Below are 19,721 nucleotides of genomic sequence, written 5' to 3' on the forward strand. Positions count from 1 at the left end.
ATGTCGATCACATAAAATGTCATCTGCATACAAAGTCTTCATTGTCCCTCATGACAAAAATGAGAATCAAAATGGCCTCTGCTGTGCTGTAAGTGCCAATGTGAGGAAATGAAATGACTCATGCAGGACTGTCCGTGATAATAGACATCAAGTTGATGTGAAGGATTACCCTTTTTTTAAAGGGTAAATGCATCATTTTTAGATAGAAGCAGCTCTTCATTCAGGAATGAGCTCAACAGCTACAGCTGAACTTCTAGTACAATGAAATACACTTTTTTTTAAAAGGAGGAGAAATCAAGCACTTCTGTCAACTGTGTACTTAAAAATGAGAGGTCTGATTTTATTGCACATCTGTAGCCTTTTATCAAGGTAGCTTTAATGATTTTATGAGAGTTGGGTGTGCTATCAATTGGTATAATTGAATAAATGGCTGTTGAATGACAAAGACTGATGAATCTACCTGAAGCCTGAGTCCAAAAACATTTTCAAGCCCAGGACTGTGCTGCGGTAAGTGGCTTTCACTTACCTCTTGAAGCATCTTCTTTCAGTGAGTCCATAACAATCTCTCAACAGCAGCTTGTTGTACCATCAATGTCAATGCCAATGAAAAAGATTTTATATCCTCTGTTGTTACTAACAATTCAACCGGGCAGAAATACCTCTTGAAGTTTTGACACACATGTTCTTGTTTGTGGTTCCTTAAGTTGTCCATTTTTCATGTTTGTACTGTATATTTGTGGAGAATGTTGAACTGAAGGAAGCAGACAGATAACTGGTGTGAATTAATTAAAAATATTACAAATGTGAAATATAATTTTAAGTTAACAGAAAATGTCACTTTGTGTAAATATTTATTGACTGTGCATGTGTATATATGTTACATTCCTTCCTTTCTTAGGTATTATGCGGTAGATGTTTCGAGCTGATGTAGTCTGCGCAACAAAAATGTACAGTTAGTGACGTGAAGTTTATATGAAGGTATTGTGACGATGTAGACTGGTTAGAGTATTGATCTTATTTTAATCTGTATAGCCCCATCACTTATCAATGTACACTTTAGGGATTATGCAACTGTGAACTCTGTTAGTCTGCATCAGTTCAATGTGTAACTGTGTCATTTCAGCTCTTAACCGATAAAATAATCATCCTAAATTAATAAACATCTCAGATTACAGACGTGGTCATTATTCATGATTTCTTTTTCTCTTTTTGCAAACATGATAAGGAGTTATCGCTTTATTTAACAAACAATATAGAGAGAGCTCTTGACTGTAATAACATGTAATATTTGATTTTAATTGGGTGCAATAGAGAAATGTGGGGACCTCCAAAATTTCCTAGAATCATTCGCTGACAGCTTTGAATAGCCATTTAGTTATAATTATTAACTTATCTTCATCTTAAAGTGCTGGATGGACAGATTTACTCTGCATGCCAGTGTAAATACCACTACACCAGGAGGTGGGCGTGGTTTATCCTGTAAGTTGTTTTAAATCAGGCAAATGTTGTAGTTTCTATTCTAATAATTATTTTTTATCATCTGTTTTGTCTATTTTAGGAACTCTTTACAGTAAAGATATAAAAAATATACCTCAGTTGACAAGAGTAATTTTAAATGGCAGTAATGCTGCATTCATGTTTCTTGATGTGTTAATGTACTGCAGTTCACAGTACTACAATTAGTACTGTGAGCAAATTAGTTTTTACTTAATGATAACAAGTAATTTCAGGTTGAAGAATGATCCGTTCCCATCGCATGATTTGTGCTTTCCCAAGTAATAGACATCCCTAGTGCTCATGCAAGGTCGAGCAAGTAAACAGAGACCAGAGTTTTAACCCAAAATAAAAAAATACAATTTATTTGAAAAAAGCAGCACATAAAACTGCTCATAACATTGTTTGTGGATTGAATAACCAGGTCATAAGTTCTGGAAAGAGAAATTGGTTTTGAGTTTCTCAATTTATTTATTTATTTAATGGTGCTTTGAGCACCACGACCCGAGTTCATCTAGTTCCAAGACATTGGAGAGAAGTCAGACATCTCTAAAACCGATATCTCCAAAACTATGCAACTCACACCAAAATAATCTAGATGGATAAACAGCATCACAGGTAAAAGTAATAAATATGCTGTTTTTTTTTGCTTTTAGTTCTGGTCCTGGGTGTTATAAGTGTTGTTTTATTCTACTCTGCTTTGTCATTATGTCTTTCTTGTTAACTGTGAATGCTTTAAGTGCTCTTATTGGCTCTACTTTAGTGCTTTTATTGGTTTTCTGAACACTCTTAGGATGTAGGAACTTGTTTTTGTTGCTTATTGTCTTAGGGCTTCTGTGTGATTGTTTGTGCTATTTTGTATTTAATCAGAGACCATGCTGAAAATAAGTTTTCCTTTTTTTTTACATTTACATGTTATCTCTTGGATTAACTCCTGTATTCATAAACTAAACCAATCAACCATTCAATCTGCCACTAGGGGGCGAAACAGGTTTGCTCATTAAGTCACTATGAGGAAATCTCTCCATCAGTCTCCCCATTTAAAGACATCACTAGAGATGTGATTAATGCTGCTGAGGTAAAAGGACATTAATCTCCAAATGTAAGGTGAGAGTTTGATTTAGTTTTCTGTTTGCTGTGTTGTAAGAGCTGGTGATACGAAACCGGCTTCAACCTAACTATAGCTCAGACCCAAGCTGTCATAAATACTTATAATAACAGTTTAATCCTATTGATGCAGCCCCACCAGCCGCCCTCCCTACTGCACCGTATTTATAATCCCATACGAGCATTACTCTCCTCTCCACTGTCTCACTTTCACTTTACATGATCCAGCCTCTGCCTTTCTACCATTTGGGGAACAATATTCTCCTAAATTCAGTTAGTAAATTCATCATTACATATGTGGGTTGCCTTACAGGAGGCAGGTTGGGAGAGTTACTTTAAAAATATTTTATAGTTACTACTTACATATTTAAAAATGTATCCCAATATTACAGTAATGTAACTTCATTACTTTCCATTACTTCTGGATGACCTAAATACAAAATGTGGTGAGATTCTTTAGCTCATATATAATGTTTTTAGGGCTTTAAGTAGTGATTATTTTCACCGTTGATTAATTGGTCAATTTTTTTTTCAACTAATCAGTTAATTGTTTTGTCCACAACTCAAAAATATTCAGACTACTGTCAGAAACAAAAACATATTAACATTTAAAAAGCTGAAATCAGAGAATTTAGACTTATTTTTAATTTAAATAGGACTCAAACCGATCAGTTGATTAATTGATCCTGTCTCAATCTTGTCACTTGCAGAATGGGTCCAAATATGTGGAGCACAAGGATGTACATCATTCCTATGAAGATTATTTTCATTGTCAGCCATTTTCTCCACTAATCATAGTTATCTGGTCCATAAAATGTCAAAAAATTGTGAAAAGAAGTCCAAAATGACCTTCTCAAATATCATTAAGTGCAGGAGGAGGAGTAAAGAAACCAGAAAATATTCAAATTTAAAAAGCTGAAATCAGAGAATTTAAACTTTTTTTAATTAATAAAAATGACTTGATTAAGTGATTATCAAAATGGATGCTGTTTAGTTTAATAGTTGATTACCAATTAAGTAATTGTTGCAGCTCTAAGTGTTTTATGTTCACTGTTAGGTTTATTAGTTTGTCCAGCTGTTCTTTCCTTTGTTGTGTACAATTTATTTACTGATTGATCAATTTAAAAAGAAAAAATGGTGAAATTTCCACCCAGTGAAGCATTTTTCACTGCCATGATAATAAGTTAGAAACTGTGTCTGCACTGTGCATGGAGGTATATTGTTCTTTATTCTGAAACTGTAATACTGCTAATACTACAACCACCAAGCCTGCATGTGGTGAACTCCAAGACATAAACCAAGACAAGGATACCTTCATTTCTGTCTTTGTCATTTATTCATATACAGTCGGGTGTTGCGTCATTGTAACGCCACCTCATAAATATTGTAAGAACAGGTTTTCAGCTTTGTTAAACTGGAACAGACTCATTTGGTTTAGACGGACTGGGTTGAGGCCAGTATAGATATATAGATATATAGATATATAATATAGTGTTCAAGTCAGAATGAGAATAGGTTTTATATTGTCAAGAAAGTTTGAACATACAAGGAATTTGGATGGAACATGTTACAAAAATATAAGTAAGGGTTAAAGTGAACCAGTCACCTGACTCTAAATTGCATGCTGCTGATGCATACTGTTGCTGAGGTCAGCTGCAAATGGGAAGAAACAGTTCTTATGGTGTCCTGATGGATCTCAGTCTCCTCCTGGAGGGGAAAGTCTGTCCCTGAGAACTCAGTCCTACATAGTTGTCAGTGTTTTCACACGTATAATGTGTTTAGAAGAAAAATTCCCTTTTTTCTTTACATAGACTTTAATTATCTCGCAGGGTGCCTCAGCATGTTTCAGATATTTATGAATCAACCTCATCTAAATACATGTTCAAGGCTCAAAAAGGACATTGAGGACTTACCCTCACCCTACCCACACCTGCCCAACCCCACCCTCAAAGGTAGAGTCAGTAGGATTTGTCCAAGCTGTTCATAAACACACCAGAAAGATATTGCAGTGATGTTTCTCAGTCCCAGGAGAACAAATATGACTTTTTGGGTTGGTGAATGTGGTGGAAAATCTGAAAATAAAGACAAACACAATGACCAAGATTATCCTTGTGGTGTTTTAATAAAACTTTACAAAGGATCAGGACAGTCACACAGAGAGAGATAATGTGAAAGCAGCTGATAGCGAGTCAAGAACACACATTCATTTTATTGTGTGAAAAGACAAAGAAGGCTGAGTCAGGATGTGCGTACATATATTGAAGATAAAATTTGTCCACCTGCTGAGGGAGGACAGAACTCATCAGTCCGACACAGGAAAAGCAACTGTGTGGTCAAAGATGGGAAAACAGGTTATTCCTTATTAAAGTTCAACATATAATTTTCCCGCTGAAGGAAGCATCCTGAGCTCAGCAAATAATGAGAAATACAGGCAGAGGGCAGGATCTCTGCAGATACAATCACCACCACAAACTTCTAGTGGGTCATAAGTGATGATTGAAAGGGATTAGGTTTCTGAATCTATGCCTTTAAAAGTCCAGATTCAGGGGGATCTATAGAGACAGAGTACACTGAAGTCCTGCCCGCACCGGTGACTAAACAATTCATTGCTCTCTGTTGACTTTGTATTCGGTGAAGATGCTTTCTTGTCACTTTGTGTACGCTAGCAAACAATAGAAAAATGCCTAAAATGTGCTGAGTGTTGGGATGAACGACCAACAGGCAGAGGAACCAAGAATGATACTTGATGATGTGACCATCACTTCTGGCTGTTCAGTGGGATCATTTCTCACAGAAAAGTGAGGTAAGGAGAAGACACACTGAGACTTACAGGAATACAGAGTTTGTCGATATACCTTTTTGTCTTTCTTAGACATTGTGTGCTAAAATAATCCTTTAGCATGCTGAAATCTAATATTTTCAGCCAGTTACAGGCATTTTGTTAGTTTGTTAGCCCTTGGTTGCATGTTGTGTTTTTACAGTTTTCCCCTCTGGTGAGTGTGTTATTACCTGTTGTGTCTCTACTTGCAAAATATGGCAGTGATATTCATAAGTATGTTTTCATTAGTTGCACATGTTGCACTGCCTGGTTTCTACAGTAGTCCAGAAAGAACAAACCAAATACTGGCTTTTTGTGAATTTTGTGGCTACCAGAGGTTCTTCAACATGCTAGAAAGGGGAGAGTAAGGCAGTGTCTTTGCATTCTGCAAGCTCACCGTTAGATGCCACTAAACCCTACACACTGATGTATAATCTACCCCAAAACTTAACTCATGACCCAAAAATCTTTGTTTTCGTTGGCCTGGTAGCTCGTTTGGTTCATTCACCCCATGTACTGAGGCTGTGAATCTTGCCTATAACCCTTGTCACGTGTCATTATTTAACCCTACCATGTTTTCTTACTGCGACATCAACAAAAAAACGCAGCTTGGCGATCCATGTTTGCTGCCTCTACACACATGCGTTAACTGATGTCATTAACTTCACTGGGGACTTGGTGACAACGTAGCTGGCCACATCTTGTAGCTGCGTCCCCAGTTTAGCAGAGTTTGTATTGTTTTGTGATTACACTAGCTTCTTCATCTGATGATATAGCTATTATTTATAAATGTGACTGTAATATCTATTCTGTCTGTGATGCATCCATAGAGGCCAGCCTGAGCTGACAGGTGTCAGGTAAATGCACCTGTCATAACAGTCCAATAGTCCCTCCCATACTACGTGTCTATCAGAACAAGTTTGCTGATCAGACACTGGCCTGCTTTCCCATTGGCCCCTGGACTTTAATAGGATCCCAGGGACTCTGTGGTGGGATTACGGCTCCAAACTCTCGACTTTGGCCAGTCTCTGTGTCCTCCAACCATGGGTACAGCGGTTTAGGGGGGCGCCGCACATGCACAGACCCAGAGGGGCGCCATCAAAAGACAACATCACGTCAAGAGGAAGAAATCGTTGGTTTCAGCTTGACGGGGGGACTGCAGCGGTGTGACCAATCATCTTGAGGGGAAAAGCTGTCATTTCTGGAAAAAGGAATATCTCTTTTCTTCCATACTTCATTATTTAAAGTTTCCTCACATTTTCCCATGGTTTTGCTGCACTGATTTGGATTATTAAACATCTATTTGGGACAATTTCAGCCTCCAAGTGAAAGCGTTTGGATTATCCTCTGAGGTCAACTGTGTCCTTTACATCTAAGGGATCTACCTGCTTATCCCCTCCACCTGGAACAACTTAGATGAGCTCAACCTGCTAATAACTCACCAAACAACAAGAGCAAGGCCTGTACTGAACACTGTGTTTCTGAATCATTGAAACCACCTTCCTGTGACCTCTGTAGGGTTTGTTTCTTTACATGCAGCTGGCCACCTCTGGACTGACACTCCATTTTTGACCAGAATTTACTGAATTACTCTTTCTCTGACTTTTCTCTCCTGTTTTTGTGTCACTTTGGTGCACGCAGTAGTGAGCCATGGTGCTGCTAAAGGTGAAGTTCACCCAGCAGCGGCGGGTGCGTCTAGCCCAGGGCCTGTGGCTGCTGTCCTGGCTGGCAGTGATGTGCGGGACCTTCGTCTTTTGTCTGGGGGTTTACCTTAAGACAGAGCTGCTGCGTAGGGAAGAGGTAGACACAGGGCAGCATACTCACAGACACACACATAAAAAAGTGCAGTGTTAGGGCCAAGTCTAAAAACACTAGAATGAATTACACAAACTTCATTTTATATGCTTAGACTTTAGCTCGTGGTTGTTTACTGAGTCTGCTGTGCCTCTGCTTATCGGTGACTTTTATTCAAACTTAGCTCTACAGCTTAATCCGCAAATACAAACACACGGTTATCACCAAAATACCAGTGTAAACACACACACAAAGGGACACCCAGGCGCACTCATGCCTGATATGCCTGAGGACGTTGAAAAAATGCTGCGAAAAAATCGGTTGCGGTTCAATGTGGTAACGTGACCATCAGGTGAAGGTCCTGACCTCTGCAAGACTGGTGCATTTGTTCAAGCAGCTAGTCATTGGGCTGGATTGATCGCTGATCGATTTGGATAGGTTGCATGCATTGATATCCAGTGGGCTGCACAGGAAAGCTGCAGGCCAGGAACACAGTGCCTTCAGATATTTATTGACCTACAGTGAGAGAACCAGATTCCATGATCTCTGAGTTGTGAACCAAAGAACTACGGAATTAGTGTAAAGATCTTACAGAATGATTCACAAGAGAAAAATATATAATTTAGACAGTTTTTTCTGCATTTTACTTACTTAACTTATACAGATTATTGACAAAGCTCCTTATTCCACATGGAGCGGAAATTATGTCTTCTCAACAAGCATCCAGAGGCTGAGATTATTTGGCTGAATGGGTGCCAAAGGATGATTATACTCTGAGCTGAGTCTTTTTAATGGTAATTTTAAAACAACAATGGGGCAAAGGTGCTCTTATGGCTGACACGCTTTTGAAAACTCAGCCAATAATAAACTCAGTCCGTAATTGACTTTCGCTGTAAGCAGGGTGATTAATTCAATTTGTCATCATTTTTCCACAGTAGCCTTTGCATCCAGTATATCAGCAGTTAATTGAATCACTTGGCTGCCAAGGTCAGGTTTAGAATAGATAAGACTAATTGAATGCAGGATTATTACCTGCTAAAGTGGGTAGAGGAAATGGCAAAAATGACCTGTGGTTGGCTGCTGCCCTCATGGCTGCTACACTGTAAAAATAAACTGTTTTCTGAAAAGTTAGTGCCTTAAAATTTTAAATTGACCAAATTTGAAAAGACAAGTTGAATAATTTTATAACCATTCAAACAAAATTTCCTAGTCAAATGAACTTGATATTAATTCAGTTGTATGTTAAAAAATGTGTGCTGGAACGTTTGCTGATGTGAAGATTGTTGTTCTTTAGAAACTTAGTTTAATGAGTTGATTGAACTCATTTTGAGTCAAAAGCCTTTAAGTCAGAGGAACTCATGCTTATAAGTTCTGAAGTGTTCTGAAGATAAACAATAGGAAGTTTAATGTGACAGAATTTGAAATGTTGAGGTAATTTTGAAATGGAAATGGAAAACAAATACACTTTTCTGGTTAAATAGACTTGATAGTCATTCAGTTGAGCTTGAAAAAACATGTTCAGTAAGCTTTAGATATTAAGTTGAACAAACAACTATTCAGACAGACATTTCTGATATTTAACATTTATGATAATTTAATAACTTTTAAGTAACTAATTCAGTACTAACCTTCTGCATGGCTGTGAAAACAAGCAACGGTGATCTTATCTTAAATTGTAGTAGAAACACAAAAGAAGTTTAAACTCAAAAAAAGGGGGGTTTCATGACCTTCACTCTCAAACAAAGCGTTCTGGCAAGTTTGCCAATATGGTAATTGTGCAGTACATTAATCCAACTCATCATTTCAAGTCAAAAGACTTAAAGTTAGAATAAGTCACGTTTCTACTTTCCCTCGTGTTCTATCAATAAATAATAAAAGCTCTAGTTTCATTAACTTGAATAAATAAAACTTGTGTATGATTGATTCCACTAACTTCCTGTATGTTTTTGTTAGAGTTAATCAATGACTGTGCTCTTTCTTTCCTGAGGTGATGGAAAACACAGAGATCCACGTGGTGCCCAACATCCTGATGATGGTGGGCCTGGCCTCCATCGGAACCAACTGGGTTGCCAGTCGTGTGTGTCAGGACTCGTTGGACGCAACCCGCTTCCCGCGTTGGAAAATTGCCCTGCTGGCCTGGTTTGCCGTAGCCGCACTGATCTGTTGTCTGCTTATTGCTGTCGTGGTGCTCAGCTACGCCCTGCAAGGACGCCTGGAGGAGTCACTGAAGGTGAGGTCACAGTGATGGGAGAGTGACAGATCAAGTGGTCTTGCCTTAGAGAGATCTGACTCATATCAGGATGGTGTTTTCAGATCCTCAAGGGAAACAGAAGACGAAACCAGAGCCAGCTATCTAAACTGAAATGGTTTAAGGGGTTTGGACTGGAGAGAAAAGGGTTGTTCTATATTTTTACAAAAGAGCCATGGGTGCATATAAGCACAGAATGTGTGCAGCCATCCAAGAAAACACAAAACATTCACAAAAAAAACATTTAACCAACAACATAGTGAAAGATTTGAGCTCTCATCCTTGTTTACAGATGAGAGCTCAAATGTAAGAGTTTTCAAATCGGTTTTCTCAATTAATTCATTTACAGACAAACCAGATATCATTTAATTGAATCTGGTTTCAAATTAGACTGAAAACAGCTGCATTTCTGACAAAAATCACTCTCTGAAACATCAGATAACACAGTCCACTTCTTTCTGTCTCTGTTTGTTGTTAGGTGGGCTTGAGGAATGGTATTCGGTTCTACAAGGACACAGACGTGCCGGGCCGCTGTTTTCAGAAAGAGACCATCGATCGTCTGCAGATGGAGTTTCGCTGCTGTGGAAACAACAACTTCAAGGATTGGTTTGAAGTTCAGTGGGTCAGCAACAGATACCTGGACTTCACCACCAAGGACGTCAAGGAGTGAGTGAATCACGACGCAGCGATGAGCAGATTATGAGATGACGAACTTAGAAAGAGAAGAAACCGGACAGATGAGGGCTGTGGAGCAAAGAGACGGAAAGGAAATAGAGGTCTAGATGAATGACAGATAAGCAGACTTCACATCCAAAAAGGTCAAATAATATGTTAGAGGAAGGATGGAGGGAGAAAGACTGATGTAAGTGTAGAGAAGGAGAGGATTAAAAATAGATCTGGCCTTTACTTTTGAAGAGAACGACAGAAAGGGATGGAAAGGTTGGTTATAAAGTGAGCAGAGAAAGGTTGGTCAAAGATGAAATGAGTGAAAAGGAATGAATAAACAGAGAGGTTGTGACATGATGACACTTGTATAGAGGCGCTGCTCATTTTTCACTGTTCTAACGTGTGTATTGAGCTAAAAAGTCAGGCTTTTAACCTGATTGAAAGGAACATTTTATGTTATGTTTATACCTCCAACAAAATGAACTTCTCTTCTTGTTCTCCTACTCCGTCTTTTATTTCTTCTTTATTGCCTCTGTTTTTACTTTTCTTCCCTTTCTGATTTGTTTCCATCACCTGTTTCCTTTGTCTCCAGTCGTATCCGAAGTAACGTGGACGGCCGTTACCTGTTGGATGGCGTTCCTTTCAGCTGCTGTAACCCGGCCTCCCCTCGCCCCTGCCTGCAGTACCGCCTGACGGATAACAGCGCCCACTACAGCTATGATTATCAATTAGAGGAACTCAACCTGTACAGCCGTGGCTGTAGGCAGGCTCTGACTGACTACTACATGGAGCTGATGAACTCAACTGGTCCTGGTGTGCTGTCAGTCATCCTCATACAGGTGGGACACATGATGAACACTTCAGTTCTTCTGTAAGACTGGGTTGCACCAACAAAGATTTATTTAATGAGTAAATCCAGATTTTAAATTAAGCAGAGCTCTGTAACACAAAAATAACCTCAGTTGAGTAAATCCAAGTTTATTGATAAAACTGATAAACTGAAAAATGGATTGTTTGCTAACTAACTCAAAACTTTAAAAGAAGTTTGTTATCTAGCTAAAAAGTCAACATTATGTTGCATTGTTTGCTAACTAACTCAAATGTAACAAAAAAAGATTGTTTGCTATCTAGCTATTGTTTGCTTGCTAACTTAAAAGTTAACAAAACGTTGCATTGTTTGCTAGCTAGTTAAAAGGTAATAAAAAAAAAAAAAAGCTCAACCCAACTCCAAAAGGCAGCTTTTTAAAAGTTAACCCCATCAAGTGTAAGTTTAAAGTTAAAAGGCCTACTGGACCACATTTTAAGGGAATATTTTGTTGCAACAGAATTAAACTGATGGTTTAAAATGTTTTTTTTTTTTTTTTTTTTTTATCCCTGTTGGTGTAACCCTTGTGCTAAAATGGATTAACAAACAGTCTTTATCCAAGGCACAGACCATTCAGTGATGTGATTGGGTTTTTAACTGCATATTTAAAATTCTGTTATGTTTGCTTCTCCAGGCACCATCCACCACAATGTGGGAAGGTTTTAGTCAAATAGCACACACACACACACACACACACACACACACACACACACACACACACACACACACACACACACACACACACGCAGATACACACATACAGAAAAACACCCAGAATTTTAGATAATACTTGTCTACTGACGCACAGACTGCCATGACAACCGACAGAAAGAAAAGCTCACTCACACGCATTGATTTCTTTTCTTTTAATCAAACATGTGCTTTCAGTACTGTGCCAAGTAACAGTATTGACAGCACATTCCCTTCAAATAACAAACCTGACCTGAGGCTGGAACAGGATGCTCATACACATGTTTAACTGTGCATCATTACACACTGCCTACAGCCAATCAAACAATCTATACTTTTAAATGCAACGGCTCAGTATGGTGTTTTCTTTTTGTTTTTTGTTTTTTTTTGTAGTCCATCATGAGAAGGTTAGATGACTGCCATGTGACGAGTTAACAAGGCCTCGAGCTGAGCTGTAGATCACATCTGATTTTCAAGCAGAACCAAAAAGGGAAGAAGAAGCCTGACATGAAACCAAAAAAATATGTTGAACAACACTGACTGTGTTGCAACTAACTTATATAGTTTTATTTGGACCGTAGTCGTGTTTACTTGTCCTGTTTGGATCTTAAAGTTTGAGGAAGTGAAACCATCTTGTGTGGGGCTGTTTGAAAATGATGTAAGGGGGGTAATTTTCACTTTCTAGAAAAAAAGCCTGCAGACCTTAACATTTAACCTCAATGTATTACATAACCCTTTCCTTTTTCTGACAGCCCCCGCCTACGCACTCACAATGATGTTCACACAGACCATAACTCATGATTTCATATAAGTGTGAATATTTTTATTCATTTATTTTATTCTACCTTTATTTAACCAGGCAAATCATTAAGAACATTTTTTTTTTTACAAAAAGCAAAAGCCTCGTAAGGAAAGGGGGTAGGGCTAAAAAAAAATCCCCAAATTTAATAGATAATAACAAACACATGTATTGACTCAAATAGATTCATCGTCTTTTTTAAAGCATCTGTTAATTGAAAAAAGTGAATTGTGGTCTAGAAATGCAGTAGGATAAATACACAAACAACAAAAACAATAAAAACTGGGGGAAAACACTGGCAGTTAAACAAAAAAGGAGAAGTCGAACATGATTCATCACATAAGTTACAAGTATCGACCTCTGACAAACCAGTTAGACCATTAATCATTCACATTAATTTTTCAACAACAGCCAATGACAGGTTGCCAGATTTTCTGAAAGTTTCCCTCTCTGTTTCACATTATGAATCTAATTTTCTCCAAATGTGACACGTTTCGTAATTTCTTCAGCCAAATGTCAAACGCTGGGGGCTTCTCAGATTTCCAGAGTTGTAGCAGCTGGAATCATCTTCATGCGTGCAGTCCTGCAGTAAAACATAATTACTGATATGATCCTGCTGATTCTTCTCTGTTCCAGTGTCCAAAGTAAATCATTGACACTCCTGAATTAGATTCAGACTTAGAAAATATATAATTATTTTCCATCTCAAGGCAACAGAAATTGGCTCACACGATAGGAACTTTAATATTGTGTTGATTTTGGAGGTCCCTGCAGACAAAAGCAGTGGTAATAACCACAAAATATAATGTCAAAATTAAAATGATTTAATAAAAATATCCTACTTTTTTCTAACTGGCTGGTGTACTATTTGCTGCAACTTTGCCTGTGAAATGTTAAAATTCTTGGCTTGTTTCATCTAATTGCAAGGAGAATGTGACCTGATGGCAGGCATCAATAATAATTATATTCATAACACTTAAACTCCTTCTTGTCACTTTAACAGTTTGTTTGAATCCAATCCAATCCAGTCCGATTCAAATTTATTCATAGAGCATATTTAAAAGCAACAGATGGCCAAAGTGAAGACCAATCAACCAACCAGCCCCCCCCCCCCCCCCCCCCCCCCCCCCCCTTCAAAAAAAACAAGAGAAAAACGTGTTTTTGTGAATGCAGAGCTACGATGATTAGTTGATTAATTGGTTAGTTGTCAACTACAAAATTAATCGTTTACTATTCTGGTTTGTTTCAAATCTTTTTTAAAGCTTTTTTAAAAGAAAAAATGTCCATATTCTCTGATCTTGGCTTCTCAAGTGTGAATATTTTTTGGTTTCTTTACTTCTCTATGAAAGTAAACTGAAAATCTTTGGGTTGTTGGCAAAAGAAAACAATGTTTGAGGACGTCTCCTTGGGCTTTGGAAAACAATAATCAACATTTTTCACCATTTTATGTGTCAAACAACTAATTGATCAATTGTGGAAATGATTGACAGAAAATATAAAAAAAATAATCTGTAGTTGCAGCCCTACTTCAATGCAAATACGAATACAAATATAAATACGAATATGAAAACTTCATACTGGATTCTTGTGTAAATTTTCTTCTGGTTTCACCAAATAACATGACCTTAAAATACAATATTCAATCATAAAAATACAACCTAGAAAATAACAATACACACATCTACAACGAGTCTACACTATCCACCATATCACAATGACCTTTTGAATTGGAGGCCAAGTCAAACTGTCCTTTTTATTATGAATACAAACTTGACATGAGTTTCTGTAAGCCTTTTGACGTCCTTTGACCAGCACGCTTGGTGACAAACACTGTATGCTGATGCTGATTTTAGATGCAGCCTTCACAGCATCTTTATTGTGTCTTTCTGTGCAGATGTCAGTGCTGCTGAGCCTTCGGTACCTGCAGACGGCCGTGGAGGGAGCCATGGCTCTGGAGGACCCGGAGGGCGACAGTGAGGGTTATCTCCTGGAGAAGGGTGTGAAGGAAACCATCGAGGAAGCCAAAGCCAACCTCCTCACCATGCTTAAGTTCGGGCAGGTTGACGCCACGGCCGCAGAGGAGACCCCACCAGGAGACGCGGAGAAGGCTGCTTCCCCGACTCCAGCCAGCTAAAGGGGAAGGATGATTTAAAAATGAGCCGAGGAGGAGGATGGGGTGCAGGGGGTGGGGAGGGTGTGTCTTGGTCGTGTGACCCGGGTGGTGGCAGGTAGAGCACCTGTTTATGACACGTTAGGCTTGATTTGCGCTCCACCAATGCAGCAGCCACATGGCCAAAACAAGGCAACACATAGGGAATCTTATCAGGCCCTGCACAGACACCAAAAAAAAACAAACATCTCCTCGCTGCAGGAGCTCGTGAATGTGTAACCATCAGAGAACCTGTTCAGGAGATGTGTAGTACTTTTTGTTGAAAGTAGAAAAGAGTACATTTAAATGGGTGTAGCGTTCACACACACAGAGAGACACATATTTAAAACATTTTGACAAATTTTGGCTCTGATTTGGTACAGTGACATAATGCTCAATGTTCATCCCATGTGCATTTGTTTTATTCATCTCCCAGCTGTAGAGTTTGTACTAAACTGCAATGAAATGCTTAGGAACCTGTTAAAAATGGAAACATGAATTATATATTAAAGGTAGAAGTTTTTAACTGCTAAGTAGTGTTGGCTTCCTTTTGTACTCGTGAAATAACAGAGGAGCGAAGGGGAGTATGGGTTATCTGAGTTTAACAAGGGGAGTCGGATTAAGTGTGTGTGTGTGTGTGAGTGTGTGTGTGTTTGTGTGTGTGTATATACGTGTGCGTGTGAGTGTGGTGCCCTATATGAAGCTGTCATCTCGTCTATTCTGGCAGCTCTGAAACAATCTGATAATCCTGGTATAGTTAATCCCAGAACTGCTGCACAAGCAGTTATCAGCACACACACTGACAGCACACGCAGGAACACACTCAACAGCAGCACACTGATACGACATGTTGGAGGTTATTTTATAAAGCAAAACAGTGTTTAAATGCTTTTTATTTGCAGAAAATATATATATATGGTGATCTGTCTTAGCTACAGGTATATCCAATGTGTGCTCCCTCTTCTTGAATAAAAGTCTGTCAAAGAATAAGGTCAATGAATGTTTTATTTTCTTGCATAATATTTTTATTTAAACTTTTAACATAATGAAATACAGCCTTTTACATTTATATAATATACATAAATCTAAATTCTTAACATAATTAATGAAAGCCCCACCTGTATTATAAAATTTATGTGTTTTATCCTTTAATAATTATCCTTTCTAAAGGAAGTCAGATAACATTTGTTTTTCTGTGGTTGCAAAAAGATGTTATTAAAATATGAAACACTGGTAGCAGAGGTTGATGAAGGAGTGAGGTTTCAAGTTTTGTCTCTTTCTTTAAATATAGTACTTATAATAAATCAATAATTATTATAACACTAACACAATGAAAAAAAGAAAGGTTCATTAACACAGTTAGTTTTTCCCTTTCATAATTACAACAAAACAAAATGAATATCCAAATAAAAGATAAAAATATAATATATTTGCCATGAATTTTTAGCGTAAGTTCTTACAAATTTAAAGGCGCTGTTGATTACGTTGATGACATTAAAACACTAGAGGTTGCACTCACACAAGGACACTCAAAAAGTTAAATGATTTTTTTAGTTTCCTTGCACTTCCTCTGACCACTTCCATTCCATTCCAGTGGTTGCTAGGTTGCTGTAGTGGTTGCCTGGCAACCAAATTACACTTATCTTACACAGACACTGTATCTGAAATCACGTACTATGTGCTACATACCCTAAATGTGAACCATTGTTCAGCATACTTTTTGTGTAAATAAGCAGTAGTATGATTCTTTTCGGCTGCGCTGCTCAGCGCATATCCTCAGAGCAGCCTCGCCTGTTGGAGATGCACAACCATGGTAACCATGGTAACCTGTGCCAGTGACAAACTGCTTTTTGTCTGCTTTTGTCTGTTGTTGTTGTCACTATTGCATTGCATTGCGGGATTTATTTTCTGGCATATTTTTGGATATAGTAAAAAATCTCTGAAACGATTAATTCAATTTTTTTTTAAGGAGAAGTGATACTTAAATTCCACACCTTTCTAAAAACTCTCTGGAAGTTTTTTTTTTTTTTTTTTTTTTTTTTTTTTAATATTTGTTTATATAAAAATGTCATCATTAAAACCCTCCCATTTGAGTCATTAAGGACACCTACTGACTTTTTTGTGTCCTCAAATAGTAACACACGACTGTCAGTTCAAATCAATTCAGTTTCACTTTATTTCAGACACTTATCAATATACATACTGTAGGTCCAAAATATACAACAATAAAACTCATGTCCCAACTACAGTTGAATGAGTCTCTACAAAATGACAAATTCTGTTGTGCAGATGCAGAGATAATGTGTTTAAAATGGTGTTCATGTTACAGGAAGTGTAACAACAAAAATATATGCACCGCTGCTCACTTCCCCTAGTGATTTTGTTATAGAGATAATGATGTAATGCATCTTTAAATAGGCACTTTGATTTGAAACCACCAGAGTTCGCTGTTGCACAGTGCTTGAACTTGGTTTGAGCATGTTTTAATGAGGACTTGGAGCAACAGTGGAAACACCACGACTCTGTCAGCTTCGATTAAAACAATAACTCCAGTCAAAACCGTCGGAAAAGAAGTAAGTTACTGAGCAGAAGTGAGTGGCTCTTTTTCTTGAAATAAACTGCTATTTAAAAAAGCAATTCACGTATGTGTTACAACAACGGGAACATCTCCTTAAAAATGATTACTTCAGTATAAGTAGAGTGTATAAAAGTTAGGCTTGATGAGGCCCTAAGGTCCAGCGTTATCCCTGCACACCAAACCCAATTCACTTTTTGGTATTTTATTTTTATTTTTTGTAAATGCATAGTCACAAAGTCTTTGTTAAAGACTTCTGTGTAGGTTAGCCGACGTGTGGAGGGCGTGTGTTAACATCGGCTCAACAGAAAGAAAAAAAAAAGGCAACATGTGCGTTTTGACAATTCCGGTGTGGTTTTGCAATGAAACCAACTGACAGAGTCGGAGAGAGGAAGAAGAGTCAGAGAGGTGGAGGAGGGAGGAGGGGGAAGGCCGGGGCCGCACTCACCAAATATCAAACTACTTCACTTCAGACAAGATGGATTCTCTCTCTCTGATTCATTACGTGCAAAGCGTTGATAATAGTTTTTAATTAGCCGTCTTCTGTAGTGTTTCACAGCTCTCGTAACACAACAATGGAGTCTAACATTATGGAGATAATAGAGGAATTCATGGAAAGTGCGTTGGCGCAATGGGTACGTCATTTATCATTTATCACTTTGAGTTTGAGAAAAGGTCATCATTTTCTAGAGACAGACAGAAGAGACTGGTGTTGAAACTGTAGAAATCCACCTTGGACACTAACACCATTATTTCTAGTCACAAATACTTTGATATTGTATCTTTTATAAAAGTCTAATTTCCAGGTCTATTCACTGGAATAAATTTAAATGTAACAGGCAAAAAAAATGCTCAATAAATCGCCTAGATACCCCAGCCTAGCTATTGTGTACAGCAAAACAAACACCCTACTTCTCCTTTTGGCAGCTTCCCTTGCCTCTTAATGACCAGCTTTTTTTTTTTTCTCCCAGCCTTGAAACTTCCGTGTCCTTGGGCTGTCTCTGCTTTGAAAATAATACAAAGTTAAATCTACTGTGTATTTTAGAAAATTGAGGCACAGAAATCTGTTGAGGATTTGTTGTAACAGACTGAATTTCCAGCTGGGTTTTCCACATGGGAAAACAATCAACCCGAGGGGATTACCCCCCCCCCCCCCCCATCCACCCACCCGCCCCATTCTGGCCGATGAACATTATTTATGATATAATGTGATACTGTGCTGAACCTTTGGGGTATTCTCTTTATTGTTGCCCTCTTCCAAAGAGAGGGGAGGGTCAGAGGTCAGGTTCAACAGGATGCCAGAGGTTTCGTTCGCTCAAGGGCGCTTCAGCAGGCTGGTTGTTCGCTGACACGAGAGCTTTCACCCTGCCTCACATATGCTGAAGGACATGCACTGTAACCGCTCTGTGTTTACCCTGTCACACTGGGTCTCAGGCTCCTCTGCCTCACCTTATCAGCTGAAGCAAGTCGAGCTTGTTACTCTGTTTACCGACAGTGCAGTTTTTAGAAGGTGCAGGTGGGAATAAACCTCATTATATTGCAGTTTGCATTGGCACGGCTCTCCTTAGCCGAGAGAGAGACCTTGGCTCCGGTCCTGCTTGGCTGCCTGTCACTGTGAAGTGCTTCCCAGTGTGAGAGCACAGATCCCACCTGTCCAGACAGGTGCACCCACTCAAGTGGCTTCCTGTGTGAAAATGTTTGCGTCTCTCCATCTCCCTGCCTGTCTCTCTCCCCGTACCTACTTTCTGCTCCTGTCTCTGTCTTCTTCTGTATTTGTCCGCCTCTTGGTTGGACCTAGGATACTTAGGTATTGTTTGGATTTTAACGCTTCTGATTCTGCTTATTGATTCTGGTTCGGAACGATTCTTGGTTCTGATTCAATTAGATGCTAAAACAGGTCACATGCTTATTTCACTTCATTTGGAAACAAGTTTGATATGTAATTTTTCCACGCAAAATCATTTCATGGTTCAAGCTTCACAAATGTGAACGTTCGCTGCTTTTTCTTTTATATACTTACATACAGGGATGGAAGTAACTAATTAGAATACTCAAATTATTGTAATTAAGTTATTTGGGTACTTGTACTTTTATGAGTATATTTTCAAATCTGTACTTTCATTTGTACTTAAGTATGCATTTCACAATGTAATCTACTTAGTTACTTTAAACTGTTTGTCAGGGACTAAGCAGTGAGGCAAAGAGGAAAACAGGAATTTGTTGAAAAAAGAGGGTTTTTATTTACCCAAAAAATGCCAAACAATATAAACCAAGAACCTAATAACTAGGCCTACAAAAGAGGTCAACAGAATATAACTATGCTCAAAATGACAGCAATAAAACAAGGTGTTAACCGACCAAACTGACCTAACAAAATGCAACATGAGGGAACATATATACCGACTTGGCCAAACCAACTAACACAAAAGGGGAAAACAAAATGGGTATCCACTAAAACTAATACACAGGAAAAACTAACTAAACCCAAACCCCCCTCTGACATGGCTGGAGATGGT

General features: G+C 38.4%; 2 protein-coding genes across 2 annotated transcripts in view; both read left to right on the forward strand.

Annotated features, from left to right (window-relative positions):
• The first annotated feature begins 6,445 nt into the window (after positions 1 to 6,445).
• On the forward strand, positions 6,446 to 15,163 carry rom1b (retinal outer segment membrane protein 1b). Its single transcript, XM_084718989.1, has 5 exons — positions 6,446 to 7,219; positions 9,201 to 9,443; positions 9,940 to 10,127; positions 10,720 to 10,966; positions 14,376 to 15,163. The coding sequence occupies exons 1-5, from the start codon at positions 7,070 to 7,072 to the stop codon at positions 14,613 to 14,615; spliced, it is 1,068 nt and encodes a 355-aa protein (XP_084575115.1). The 5' UTR covers positions 6,446 to 7,069; the 3' UTR covers positions 14,616 to 15,163.
• Positions 15,164 to 17,599: 2,436 nt separating this feature from the next.
• ccdc88b (coiled-coil and HOOK domain protein 88B) overlaps positions 17,600 to 19,721 on the forward strand; it is a 73,163-nt gene continuing 71,041 nt past the window's right edge. The window contains exon 1 of the mRNA XM_084718990.1: positions 17,600 to 17,840. Coding sequence (XP_084575116.1) covers positions 17,781 to 17,840 — 60 coding nt within the window. The 5' untranslated portion in view covers positions 17,600 to 17,780. The remainder of the gene's footprint in view (positions 17,841 to 19,721) is intronic.

Source organism: Lutjanus erythropterus, chromosome 5 (genome assembly GCF_056507025.1).
Source record: "Lutjanus erythropterus isolate fLutEry1 chromosome 5, fLutEry1.hap2, whole genome shotgun sequence".
Taxonomy (NCBI): Eukaryota; Metazoa; Chordata; class Actinopteri; order Lutjaniformes; family Lutjanidae; genus Lutjanus; species Lutjanus erythropterus.

Excerpts from the sequence above, each read along its gene's own strand:
- rom1b (XM_084718989.1), top strand. The coding sequence starts at position 7,070 with ATGGTGCTGCTAAAGGTGAAGTTCACCCAGCAGCGGCGGGTGCGTCTA. Across the intron at positions 10,128-10,719 it reads ACCACCAAGGACGTCAAGGA|TCGTATCCGAAGTAACGTGG; the intron begins GTGAGTGAATCA and ends CTTTGTCTCCAG. Across the intron at positions 10,967-14,375 it reads TGTCAGTCATCCTCATACAG|ATGTCAGTGCTGCTGAGCCT; the intron begins GTGGGACACATG and ends CTTTCTGTGCAG.